At 40.5% G+C, this 14,360-nt stretch overlaps 1 protein-coding gene and 1 non-coding gene across 2 annotated transcripts in view; both read left to right on the top strand.

Annotated features, from left to right (window-relative positions):
• COL4A5 (collagen type IV alpha 5 chain) overlaps positions 1-14,360 on the top strand; it is a 295,236-nt gene that overhangs the window by 262,684 nt on the left and 18,192 nt on the right. The window contains exons 42-45 of the mRNA XM_075538728.1: positions 1,322-1,455; positions 4,289-4,361; positions 4,495-4,566; positions 5,570-5,698. Coding sequence (XP_075394843.1) covers positions 1,322-1,455; positions 4,289-4,361; positions 4,495-4,566; positions 5,570-5,698 — 408 coding nt within the window. The remainder of the gene's footprint in view (positions 1-1,321; positions 1,456-4,288; positions 4,362-4,494; positions 4,567-5,569; positions 5,699-14,360) is intronic.
• LOC142435240 (U6 spliceosomal RNA) lies at positions 6,298-6,405 on the top strand. The gene has a single exon (XR_012781341.1). It is a non-coding gene; the product is annotated as a U6 spliceosomal RNA (small nuclear RNA).

The raw sequence follows: 14,360 nt of genomic DNA, 5'->3' as shown, positions 1-14,360 counted from the left end.
AATTATTTTCTAAAGACAGGACTACTTAGTCTCAGCCGCAGCAGCTACTAGAGGGCTTCCAAAAGTTCTTGCAAAAATGGACTGAAAGCCCCTCATGCATAACCCTCCGCAAGCAGACAACAGTTGTATCCCTTTGGGTGCAAAAGGCATTGGCCAATAAGAAGCTCCCCTTGGTTGCTTAATGGTACTGATCATCTTTGTTTAGAATGAAAGGCTAAAATCATGGAATCAGAGAAAGAGTTTAGCAAAACTCCCAATTTAGATGATTTCATTTGTTTATAAGCTACATACAGAATGTTTGTTTCACCTCAGAAACTCATTTTCCTCTCAGAATTCATTTTCCCCAGTTAATACATGCGAAATATGGAAATATGAAAAACTAAGGTTTTAAACAGCTAGATCAAACCAGTAAGCTGTCCGGCACTTTTAAATGTATGCATGCATTTAAAACATATCACTGAAGTAAAATTCAGCAATTAGTTTGCTGAAGTAACTATCTAAATTGCATAGTCGTAAAAGCTGAATAAAAATAAGTCCTTCAAAGGAAAAGAATGTAATTTTCATTACAGTGAGACAAATGACTTGAATCAGTCCCTGTTTGCCTCACCATAGTGCTTCTTAAAGATACTTGGTCCTAGAACCAGTTGCTTCACCCTTAACTGGGGCACTTATTAAATTGGAAGTTCTCAAGTCCCTCCCTAACCTTATTGAATCCAATAGTCTGCAAGTGGGGACACCCTGGAAGTCTGTGTTTTAATAAGCTCTCCTAATGATTCTGATGTGTTCTCTGCTTTAAGACCACGGAGCCCTGGGGGCAGGTAAGCAGTTCGAAACCACCAGCCATTCGGCACTGGAAAGACCGAGCTGTCTAATCCCTCAAACAGTTACAACCTTGGAAACGCACATGAGCAGTTCAACTCTGTCCTATAGAGTCTCTATGCATTGGTATAAACTCAATGGCAGTGAGTTTTGGGTTTTTTTTGGTCCTGTTCTGCAATATATTTGGGGTTTTTTTCCCACTCTAAAGGTATAGACTTCATTAAAGGTAGCAGAGGCCAACTTTTATCCTACCCCAAAGTTTTTCTTTAGATATGAGCTTAGTGGATTCCATGCAAACCAGTGTCTGAAAACTATTGTTAATAATAAAAAAAGTACCCAGTCCCATTTATATTACAAAGGGGAGCAGCTTCAGTCAATATATTGCAATGCAATCTGAACTTGTATTCTGCAAACTAGTAGATCACTATTTTAATGGGCTGACTCTTCTGCTACTCACTCTTGTGCCTTACTGAATTGTGGTCATTTGTTGTGCATTATCAAGGTCAACCAGGTCCAGAAGGTCCCCGGGGTCTCCCTGGAAATGGAGGCATTAAAGGAGAGAGGGGAAACCCAGGCCCACCTGGAGAACCAGGCTTTCCTGGTTTGAAAGGAGATCAAGGACCACCAGGATTCCCGGTAGGACATAGGAGTCGCTCTTTGATGAGAGAAGGACGGGGGTGTTTACCTCTCTGATTGAACTATTGAATTGTATAGTTTGTGAAGTATACATCAATGAAACTGTTCATTTTTTTAATGAGAATTCAATTCAAAGGGGTATCATTGTCATTCATGACTACTGAACAGAAACTCCATACAAGGCTCACTGGTGAATTACAGAAGGAAGGAGAAGCCCATTTACTCACAAGTTACCTTCCCTGGACTCTTTGATGTCCTTAGCATTTTAGATTTCGGAAGCGTTCATTTCAGTAGAAACAAATTTATGCAAAGGAACTGTGCATGGCAGAGCCTTGGGTGAGGATGAGTGAACCGAGAGGGAAGTAATAGTGGTGCATGGGAGTGTTTTAGTGATTGAAAACAGATAGAGTGAGGATCAAGTTTCAGCTCCATCTCACACTTCTGCTTTGTGCCTGTGAGGAAGACTGTTGACTCTAGATTTCTATGTTCATCTATAAAAAAAAGTCATACATCAATACATATATGCATCCAATTTCAATGTTAGTTTGAGCACACACATAATGGTTTTACATATAATTATATATATTATATAGCTAGTATATATTACTTTCCATAATATGTATTATAATATATATTACATATAATAGATATATAATTTTGAAACATTAGGAAGGTGCAGCTATCATACCTTTATATCCCTAACTACTTGAGTGCATATTTTGGAATAAAATAATCTTTTAAAATATATAACCATGGTATTTATTTACTTCTGAAATTTGAATATCAATAGGATGTTTATTTTCTACTATCTATAGGACAGCTATGAGTCAGAATTTATTTGATGGCAGTGAGTGAATGAGTAATAATCCAATTTATCACTTTGCCTAACAATACCTTTAGTAGTAATGTTCCTCCCTGGTGGTGTAGAGGTTACACTTTGGGCTGCTAACTTCAAGATCAGCAGTTCAAAACTACCAGAGGCTCCATGGGAGAAAGACAGGGCTTTCTGCTCACTTAAGTGTTGCTGGCTTGGAATACCACAGGGGCAGTTCTACCTGTCTTTTGGGGTGCTTTGAGTCAGAGTCAACTCAATGGCACTGAGTTTGGGTTTGGGGGGTTATAGAATCCAGGCCAGATAGCACATTGCATCTTTATTCTCTTGTTTTTGTTCTTAGTTGGCCATCTAGTAAGCTCCAACTCATAGCTGCACCATCATCTTGCTCATCTCTCTCCAGTCTCCTTTAGTCTAGAGTAGTGGCTATGAATCAAATTGTTCTTTCATGGCCTTGACTGATCCCTACGCAGTGAAACTTCGTGTGTGCAGAGTAGAACTGCTCCATCAGGTGTTCAAGCCAGTGACCTTTAGGAAAAAAGACCACTTGGTTTGTTTTCCAAGCTGCCTCTGGGTGGGTTTGAAACATCAACATTTTGGTTAGTAGCTGAACATGTTAACTGTTTGCAGCATCCTGGGAGAACTGTAAGTCTCCCTCTTGTCTGAGGTTTACTCATGATGAGATTCAGGTTATGCTGCAACCTCAACTGCCATGCTACATAAGTGATATTGTGCCCATCTCAAGATATCGGACATGCATACCTAAGATGTCCATCTGGCCCTCTGTGGTCTTAATTTTGATTACCCACTCAAGGTGTCCTTTGGTGGCTATACTACATGGAGGACAGTATCTCTCCTTGCAATTAATAAGCAAAGCGATTGGGGGGCATATTAACATCATGCAAGTATACTGATTCTCATCAAAATTCTCCCTGGGATTTAAATATATTGATTATTTTTGCTGCAACCAATCCATTCTGAGTTAGTTGCAAATGTAGATTATACAAGCAATTTACTTATTAATTTATTTCCATGTGGATTCCCTTTTGTCAATGATCTATATACATATATTTTAATTATCACAAGGTGTTTCTATACTCACATCATCTCAGATTTGGCCAATAAGGGCATCTTTGAGCTGGGTGCTATGGCTTTTTGACATACCTCCCCTTTGTTTTTTCTCTCTCATACTTTTTTGAGATAACAGGCTATACCAGGCTTGCCCCCCCCCCTTTCCATTTTTTTTAGTAGAAGCTCCATTGTCTCATGTTTTGACTTGTACACCATCGCCCTAAATGATCTAGCTGTTACATATTCCTTTAGATCCATTCTAGACTTATTTTTAACTCTTCTTCTTCCTGCACTTTTCCTCACCATCAAGCTCAATTAATAGCCAGGTTCTATTATATTTTGATACCATTTTCAGAAGTTACCACTATGGTTTTTGCATATCAAATCCAAACACATATCACATTAGACATAAACCAAAAAATAAATGTTAAACATAAACATAGGACAGTAGCTACTACATTGAAACACATGAGAGGTGGAACTTGACAGACTTCCTTGTTTGTCTGGGTCGCACATGTACTCTGCCTCTGACAGGGTATGTTCTTACCACTTTTTGTTGATCATTTTATTGGAAATATGTTGCGTTTTTCTTTTCTGGGAAAATTTTTCCTTCTGCTTTACCTTAGTTGTTAAGCATCCATCATGAGCCAGTTCGTTTTCTAAGCACATTGGTTAAACTATCCCATTTAATGCTCACAACAACCCCATGAAGCAAATTCTATTATGTTCTCCCATATCAGAAGCGAGAAAAGTGTAATTAATCAGCTCAAGGTCACAGAAGGCAACCACAGGGCACATTGAGAATTGAATCCAGGACCTCTACCTCTAGAGCCAGTGCTGTAAATATTATTCAATAAATACTACCTATGCTTTTTCTCCCCTCCCTCCTCTATTTCTCTTGTAAAAATTAATGATTTTTTATTTACTCAGGGTAATGCTGGTCGGCCAGGTCTCAATGGCATGAAGGGAGATCCTGGACTCCCTGGTGTTCCAGGATTCCCAGGTATTTAAAGAAGTGTTTTGGGGATCTCTCTTTACAGGAGACTCTCTGTAGCGAGATCGTTATTTTCTGATTTGGCTAGCATAAGTATGTAGCCCTTCTACTGCACTGCAGATTGTGTGTACTTTCTTTGCAGGCATGAAAGGACCCAGTGGAATACCTGGTTCAACTGGCCCTGAAGGAGAACCAGGACTTCTTGGCCCCCCAGGTAAGACTTATTTCTTGAGCTAGTTCTATCTGACACACTTAAATGCATAGAGAAATATTTAGGTTTACAATCCATATTTCAGCCTATTTGCTGGGCACAGACAATGAAAAGGGGTAAGTCAAAACTCAACATCTAGTCACTAATCCCTCAAACTCTCATTTTTGTTTCATCCGTGCAATATTGATAACATACCTTTCCATGTAAGATAAGTGCACCGAGTGCCTCACTGAGATTTTTGCTGACTTTCATACTAAGTCACAGTGACCCTACAGGACAGAGTAGAACTGTCCCTGTGGGTTTCTGAGACTTGAGGGGGTGGAACATCTCAATGGCGGAGAGTTTGGTCTGGAGTTTTCGTATTCCCTTTACCATCTTCCATTGAACGGATGACAAGTTACATATGTATATTGTTATATGAAAACAGTTTTTTATGCTAAGAGGCTGAGAGAGAGTTCCTATAAACGGTAACAGTGTGCATCGTCTAAATTACCCTACTAGTTCAGTGGGTTCCTTGACAAGTACAGCAGGCAGGAACTACAGATGATTGAAAAGAGGAAAGATGTGCCTATTAATTAGCCATTGATTCCTTCCTCAAGGATAGATAGGTAGGTAGGTAGGTAGGTAGGTAGGTAGGTAGGTAGGTAGGTAGGTAGATAGGTAGGTAGATAGATGATAGATAGATAGATAGATAGATAGATAGATAGATAGATAGATAGATAGATAGATAGATGATAGATAAATTGAGAGAGAGAGAGAGAGAGAGAGAGAGAGAGAGAGAGAGAGAGAGAGAGAGAGAGAGAGAGAGAGAGTATTTCTGTCTCTGGGGAAGAAAATGGTACCGTTTTCTTACACAGATCTTTGTTGTATCCATAGAGTCACAGGCCTATATATATACCTGGTTTTCTCACACAGATTCTTCCTTTAACCTTATGTCACTTTGGCTTGTATTCTTCTTTGGATATTTCTCTTATCTGCCCTGAAATTTGTGTCTTTGGATTCTTAGGTCCCCCCGGATTACCTGGTCCTTCAGGACAGAGTATTGTAATCAAAGGAGATGCTGGTCCTCCAGGGCTCCCAGGCCAACCTGGATGGAAAGGTCCACCAGGACTACCAGGACCTCAAGGCTTACCAGGTATCTTTGCAGATTATCATTTAAGCTTTATCTATGTGGGAACACTTCCCACATTGTTTTACATGGGAGATCACCACAGGTTTCATTTCTTCTTCTGAATAATTTCTCATACCCCCATTTCTGTTAAGTTCGGTCTAATTTCTTCTAGCTCCTTTTGCTATTTTAACTTAATGGCTAGGTTAACAGTGTTTCAAACCCTAACATTTCAAAGTTGGTTCCGTTTGTAATCTTTTCTGCTTTCTTTAAGATTGAGGTTTTTCTGTCCCTTGTCTCATCATTCATTGCTGTTGAGGATTTGGGTTTTTTTATTGTTTGTTGCTTCCTGTTTGTGTTTTATATGATGTTTTTGCATATGAAATACAGAGACAGTATTTATATAGAGACAGTAATTGGATAATGGCCTGCGGGCCTGGCAGGGCAGGTTGGGGGAAAATGGGAGCTAGCATCAATGAGTACAAGAGGAAAATGCTCTGAAACTGATTGTGGTGATGATTGCACACATTTTCTTATTGTGACTGACTGATTAAATTGTATGATATGTGATGTATATGCTAACAATGTTGTTAAAAACCCAAACAAAACAACACCAAGTAGATGCGATGCTCACTTTGGCAGCAAATATACTAAAATTTGAAAGATACAGACAAAATTAGTAAGGTCCCTACATTAAGGATGATGTGCAAATTTGTTGAACGTTCCATATTTTCCCCCTAGGTTTTATTTTGTGATTGCTGCTGGTTAATTTATTTTTCTTCCTGGTTTTGTTCGTTTCTCTATATATGAATCCAGGATGTATAAATGTATAGAGATAGTACCCAGTTTAATAATTTCTTGGGATTATAGCAGGGGAAGTTGGAGGGAAATGGGGAGCTAATAATAATGAGTACAAGAAAGAAGAAAATGTTCTAAAGTTAATTGATGATTGCACAACTCTTCTTTTTTTATTTTAAATCATTTTGTTGGAGCTCATACAACTCTTATCACAAGCCATTCATACATCAATTGTGTAAAGCACACTTACACATTAGTTGCCCTAATCATTCTCAATATTCGCCTTCCGTTTGGGTTCCTGGAATCGGCTCCTCATTTTCCTTTTTTTCCTTCTTTCCCCACTCCCCACTCCCTCATGAACCCTTGATAAATAATAATAAGTTATTTGATCTTATCTTACACTGCCCGGCGTCTCCCTTCACAAACTTTCCTTTGGCCCATCCCCCAGAGAGGAGGTTATATGTAGATCCCCGAGATAGGTAACCCCTTTCTACCCCCTCTTCCCTCCTGGTATCGCCACCCTTGGTCCTGAAGATTTCATCTGTCCTAGATTCCCTGTGCTTCCAGTTCCTATCTGTACTGCTGTGGATCCTCTGGTCTAACCAGGTTTACAAGGTAGAATTGGGATCATGATAGTTGGGGGGAGGAAGTGTTTAAGAACTAGAGGAAAGTTGTGAGTTTCATTATTGCTACACTGAACCCTGAGTGACTCATCTCCTCCCCACTACCCCTCTGCAAAGGATGTCCGGTTGTCTACAGATGGCATTGGGTCCCCATCACGCACTCCCCTCAATTCACGATGATATGATTTCCCCACCCCCACCCCCCACCTTTGGTGCTTGAAACCTGGTCCCCTCGGCCCTTCATGATCACACATGTTGGTGTGCTGCTCCAGGTGGGCTTTGTTGTTTCTGGGCTAGATGGCCGCTTGTTTACTTTCAAACCTTTAAGTCCCCCGACGCTATCTCTCTTGATAGCCGGGCACCATCAGCCTTCTTCACCACACTTACTTATGCACACATTCATCTTCAGCATTTATGTGGGAAAGGTGATCACACAATGATGGTTTTTGTTCTTTGTTGTCTGCTACCTCATCCCTTCAACACCTCGTGTTCACTTAGGCTACTGTGCTTCTTCCATGTGGGCTTTGTTGCTTCTGAGCCACTTGTTTGTCTTCAAGCCTTTATGACCCCAGACGCTACAACTTTTGATAGCCGGCCACCAACAGCTTTCTTCACCACATTTGTTTATGCACACGTCTGTCTTCAGTGATCATGTCTGGAAGGTGGGTATCATGAAACGACCATTTATCTGAGCAAGGAGCTCTTATATTGAGGGAATATGCACGAGGAGGCCCAATGTCCACCTGCTACCTTACTACTGAACCTATAAATATGTGCACCTAAGTCTATTTCCCCATAATCATAAATATATTTACATATGTACATGTCTGCATTTAGGCTTCTATGTATACCCTTTGCCTCCTACTCCTTTCCTCTATTTCCTTATGCTTTCCTCCTGTCCCACTACCATGTTCAGCCTTCATTCTGGTTTCAGTAATTCCTCTCAGTTACATTGCCCTTGGTCACTCCCTACCAGTCCTCCCATCTCCTCCCTGGCACCAGTTTTGAACCACTCATTGGTCCCTTGTCCCTGGGTTGGCCAACACCTCCTCCCTTCCCCTACCTCCCACACTCTCATGTCCCCCTGGACCACTGGTCCCGTTATCTTCTTCTCACATTGTTTGTCCACCCTATCTTATCTAGGTGGACCTACAGATATAGTAATATGTGCATAAAAATGCGGATGACTTTGACAGCACCAAAGTGGCACATAAGAACATGGTGTCGACGGGAGCAACACCGACAAGCTACCAAACAAAAAGGCCACTGACATACAAAATTTAAAAGAAGAGAAAACAAAACAAAAAGACACACACACACAAAAAAAAACCTGTTAGTAGTTCAAGGTTTGTTTGTTGACCTTTAGGAGTTTTTTCAAGATGAGTCTGATGGGGTGCCACATCCTTTCCCACACCAGACGATCTATTCATTTTCAGTGGTACTCCCTTTGATGGTGGGATTTGGACTAATTCTGGTTAGGGCCGGCGTTTGGTCCAGTTTCTTTGTGGATTCCTCCACGTGTTACATTGCCCTCCTGGTTTGGTGTGTCATGGTGGCGTCTGTATGCATGTTACACAACCAATACTCTCCCCAGGTGGGTTAGTGCCCTGTTCCCTACATCCCATCTACTCGGTTTCTCCCCACCCTGCTTCTCCTTCACAGGCCCCCCTTCTCCTTCTTTATGTTGGGCTCTCATGTACATCCCTAGGTGTAGCCTGCCTTCCCTCCAACTATCTATGCTTCCATCCATTTATTGTAATATAGGTGTTTATTCTTCTATTCCTGGCATGCTGATTGTACTTACCTCAGGGGACTCATGTTATACCTGTCCTTTTGAGTTTGGCTTACCTCGCTTAACATGATTCCTTCCAGCTCTTCCCATGAAACGATGTGTTCCATGTGATCATCCGTGCTTTTCAGTGTTGCATAGTACTCCATTGCGTGTATGTTCCAGAGTTTATTAATCCACTCATCTATCAATGGAAGCTTAGGCTGTTTCCAAGTCTTTGCAATTGTGAATTGAGCTGAAATAAACATCGGAGCACAGATGACTGGTCGTGTTTTGTTTGTTGCTTCTACGGGGTATATGCCCAGTAGAGGGATGGCTGGGTCAAAAGGTAGATCAATTTCCATTTTCTTTAAGTATCACCAGATTGCTTTCCACAGTGGCTGTACAAATCTACACAACCACCAGCAGTGGAGGAGGGCTCCTACTTCACCGCAGCCCCTCCAACACTTGTTGCTCTCTGATTTGCTGATTTGAGCTAGCCTCAGGGATGTTAGGTGGTATCTTATGTTTGTTTTGATTTGCATTTCTCTTATGGTTAATGACCTAGGACACTTTCTCATATACTTATTGGCCATATGGGTCCCTCCCTAGTGAAAGTTCTTTTTAGTTCTTTGCCCACTTCCTTAGGGGGTTAACCGTTTGCCTCTTTTTGCAGGTCATGATGGTGTTGTAGATTGTAGTCATGAACCCTTTGTCTGACGTGTCATTACTAAAAGTCTCCCAGTCTGTGGGTTGTCTTGTCACCCTCTTGGTGAAGTCTATTGAGGTGCACAGGTGCCTTATTCTTATTAAATCCCATTTGTTGATTTCCAGTTCACCTGTGTGTGTACCCTTCCCTATTGTAGTGAGCCTATGACTTCCTTGGGCCAGTACTCTGAGGTTAATCCCAATTCCCTTCTTAATGGTCCTGATGGTTTGGGGTTTAACTTCTAGGTTTGTGATCCACCTTGAGTTTATTCTTGTGCATGGGATGATGTAAACGTCTTGTTTCATCTTTCTACATGTGTATATCCATTGTTTCCAGCACCACTTGTTAAAAAGGGCATCCGCTTCCCACTTGATGGTTTGGGGACCCTTGTAGAAGATCAGTCGTCTATATGCTGATGGTTTTATTCTTGGGTTTTCTGTACTTTTTCACTGATCTAAGTGTCTGTCGTTGTGCCGGTACCATGGTGTTTTGACCACTGCAGCTGTGTAATAGGCATTAAAATTAGGTAAGAGGAGTTCTCCAACTGTGTCCTTCTTCTTGAGGAGTTCTCTGATAATTCAGGGTTTCTTCCCTCTCCATATGAAACTAGTGGTCAGTTTTTCAAATTCTTTGAAGAAGGTTGATGGTATTTGAATTGGTATAGTATTGAACTTGTAAAGTGCTGTAGGTAGGACTGTCATCTTTACTATGTTAAGCCTTCCAAACCACGAGCAGGGATGTTCTTCCATTTGTGGAGGTCGCTTTTGGTTTCCTGTAGTATTGTCTTATAGTTTTCCTTGTATAGATCTTTAGTATTTTTTGTTAAATATAATCCTAGGTATTTCAGTTTGTTCTTAGCTACTGTAACGGGTATTTCCTTCTTAATCCCCTCTTCCATGGTCCTGTCCGATGTGTATAGAAAACCTACCGACTTCTGTTTATTGATCTTGTATCCTGCGACTCCTCCATATTCCTCTATTGCTGTAAGTACTCCAGCTGTGGAGCTTTTGGGGTTTTCAATGTACAGGATCATGTCATCTGCAAACATAGTTTCACCTCCTCCTCTCCCATTTGGAAACCTTTGATGTCCTTCCGCTGTTTTATCTTGTTGGCCAGAACCTCCAAAACAATATTGAATAGAAGTGGGGACAGGGGGCATCTTTGTCCTGTACCTTTTTTCAGTGTGATTGTTCTTGTCTTTTCTCCATTGACTATGATAATGGACGTTGGTCTTTCATAGATATTTTGTATAAGCTTGAGAAACTTACCTTCCAATGCTATCTTAATGAGTGTCTTGATTAGGAATGGGTGTTGGATGTTGTCAAATGCTTTTTCTGCATCTATGTATATTATCTTCTGGCTTTTATGCTTTTTCTTCTCGATGTGATGTATAATATTTTCGGATGTTAAATGATCCTGCATCCCTGGGATGAATCCTACCTGGTCGTGGTGGGTGATATGTTTTATATACTTTTGTATTCTATTGGCCAATATTTTATTAAGGATTTTTGCATCTATGTTCATTAGAGATATTTGTCTGTAATTCTCTATACCTTTGGGGTCTTTGACTTGTTTGGGTATCAAAGTAATGCTGGTTTCATGAAATGAGTTTGGGAGTTAGCCATCCTCTTATATGTTATGGAATACTTTGTGGAATATTGGTGTCTACTCTTCCCCGAATGCTTGGTAGACTTCTGCTGTGAAACCATCTGGCCCTGGGGCTTTTTGTTTGTAAGTTTTTGATGATTTTCTCTATTTCTTCTTTCGCTATGGGTTTGTTGAGGTTCTTGATCTCTGTCTGAGATAATCTAAGGAGAGACTGTTTTTCCAAATATTTACCCATGTCTTCCATGTTTCTGAATTCATTAGAATACAGACCTTCATAGAACTTTGTGATTATCCTTTTAATCTCATTGGGGTCTGTTGTTATTACCCCTGATTCATCCCTCATCCTGGTTATTGATGTTTGCTCCTTTCTGTCCTTGGTAAGCTTTATCAGAGGACTGTCAATTTTTATAATTGTTTCATAGAACCAGCTTTTCGCTGCATTTATCTTTTGCATTATTCTTTTGTCTCCCCACTGGTTTAACTCCGCCCTCCTGATTTTTATTATTTATTTTCTCTTTTTATTGGAAGGGTTGTTCTGCTGACTCTGTTCTAGTTGTTGGAGGTTTTGTGTTAATGTATCTGTCATACGCCCTTCTTCTTTATTCATATATGCATTAAATGATATCAAGCTACCTCTGATAACTGCCTTCTCAGTGTCCCATAAGTTTTGATACATTGTATTCTCATTCTCGTTAGTTTATAGAAACTTCGTAATATCCTCTCTGATCTGGGCCTGTACCCATTCACGTCGCAGGAGATCGTTGTTCATTCTCCTATTGGTTGCCTTTTCTGGACATCCTCCTTACTTTTCTGGACATCCTCATATTAATCTCCAGCTTTATGGCATGGTGATCTGAGAAGGATGTCTGGATAATATCTATGTGTTTGAATTTACTCAGGCTGGACTTGTGTCCCAGCATGTGGTCTATTCTTGGAAAAGATCCATGTGGATTTGAAAAGAGTGTGAAATCCTTTGCGCTTGAATGGAAAACTGTATAGATGTTTATCAGGCCCTGTTGCCTAATTACATTGTTTAGCTTTATGAACTCTTTGCTGAGCTTCTTTCCCAGTGATCTGTCTTTCTCTGATACAGGAGTGTTAAAGTCACCTACTATGATTGTTGAGTCCATGATTTCTTTTTTCATCTTTTTAATAGTTTGACGAAATTCTCCACATCATTATTAGGAGGGTAAATATTCAATATGTTAAGTGCTTCCTGGTTTAATGAACCTTTGAGCATTATGTAGTGTCGCTCTTTGTCTCATTTTATGGTTTGGATCTTAAGGTCCATTTTGTCGGAGATTAAGATAGCCACCCCTGCCTTTTTGGAGTTACAATTTGATTGGTAAACTTTCTGCCAACCCATTATTCTTGGCAATTCTTGACTGTGAGCTTAAGATGTATCTTTTGCAGACAACAGATTGATGGATTATGTTTTCTGAGCCAGTCCTCCAGCATTTTTCTTTTAATGTATGATTTCAGTCCATTGGAATTCAGAGTTACTATCACTATCTGTGGATTCATAGTTGTCATACTCTGTTTTGTGTTTTGGGTCTTTACCTATCTCACCTCATATCAGTGTGCTGTGTTTGAGTGGAGAGTTTCTATCTTGTCTTCTTTTCCATCTGAGACCCTGTTGTCCTGGTAATTGTTGCTTGCATGTTGGCTTCTAGATGGAGCTGGGATATATGAGGGTCTCCTGTTAGTTCTTGTTGGAGGTTGATCCTCTGTCCATAGCGAGTCAGCCAGTATCTTCCGCAGGGCTGGGTGTCTTGCAGCATATTCTTTGAGTCTTTCCTTGTCCTGGTACACGTTTATCTCACCATATATCTTAATGGATAACTTGGCAGGGTAAAGGATTCTGGGGGTGGTATTTTTTTTCTTTCAGCTTTTGGAAGATGTTGCTCCATTCTCCCCTCCTCCTCATGGTATCTGCTGATAGGTCTGAGCATATTCTTACCTGCACTCCTTTGTATGTGACTGTCTTCCTTTCTCTTGCTACTCATAAAATTTTCTCTTTTTCCTCTATTTTTACTATTATATGTCTTGGCGTGTTCTTCTAGGGATCTAGCCTAGCTGGCATCCTTTCTGCTCCCTGTATGAATGTTTGGTTCTCCCGTGTTAGGGTTGGAAAGTTTCTTCCAGAAATTCCTTTGCTATCTTGGCTGTCGACTTGTATGTTGTGTTGTGCTCTGGTAGACCGATTATTCAAATATTATTACTCTTCATAGTATCAGTGATTGATCTCAGGCTATCTTCAGTTTCTTTAATTTTCCTATCTGACTGTCTTTCTTGCTTGCTTAGGTCTGTTTGAGTGTCCTCAAAGTCAGTGATATGGCTCTCTGCCTCCTCAAGCCTAATCATAACTCCTGTGACCTTATGTGTGGCCTCTGCTACCTCCTCTCTTAGTTCCTGCAGTTCCCTTTGGTGAGTGGATTTCATCCTCTCTATTGTGGACTTCATCTCCTTTATCATTGCATCCTTTATTCTGGGTTGCTTCCCTCAGCTCCTGTATTACTGTGAGCAGACTTGTGAAGATTTCCCTCTGTATCAGATCTGTTTCTTCTATGAGGGATGTTAGCTCTGCTACTATGTTTCGTCTCTTTGTTTTATTTATGCTGGAAGTGATGTAGTCTGTTGATTTTTCCTCAATCCTTTCATAGGCCCCATGCTTCAGGGAGGCCAGGGTAACCTGGTCTGTGTTACCGCTAAGGATTCTGTCAGGCGAGTACCTATGACCTACTATAAGGATGGGTTGGAATGCTGTGTAGCCAGAGTTCCCCGAAGGCTTAGTTAGCCACAGTGGTGAGATGTTTCAGCAACTGGAGTGGGGCCTGGAGCCTCAGTGAGTCCCCTTAGGCTGCTTTGACCTGGTTTTTCAGGGTACCCTTAGCAGCCCTTTTATTTTGTTTAGTAATAAAAAAAGAATTTAAAAGTTTAAAAAATAAAAAATAATTTTTCACAAAATTTTGGGCAGAAAAAAAGGAGAGAGGAAGAAGGAGAAGCTATAAAAGGGGAGAGAAAAGAAGTGATAATAGTAGAAGTGGAAGGAAAAGAAAGAAGAGACAGAGGAAAACCTATCCTATAGAAAAGGGGCAGAAGAGAAGTACTAGCAATAATGAAAAAGGAGAAAGAAAGAAGGGAGAAACGACAACACAGAAAGTTAAATAAAGAAAAGGGAAT

Source organism: Tenrec ecaudatus, chromosome X (assembly GCF_050624435.1).
Source record: "Tenrec ecaudatus isolate mTenEca1 chromosome X, mTenEca1.hap1, whole genome shotgun sequence".
In the NCBI taxonomy this organism is placed as follows: domain Eukaryota; kingdom Metazoa; phylum Chordata; class Mammalia; order Afrosoricida; family Tenrecidae; genus Tenrec; species Tenrec ecaudatus.
This window is presented reverse-complemented; position numbering and strand designations above follow the sequence as displayed.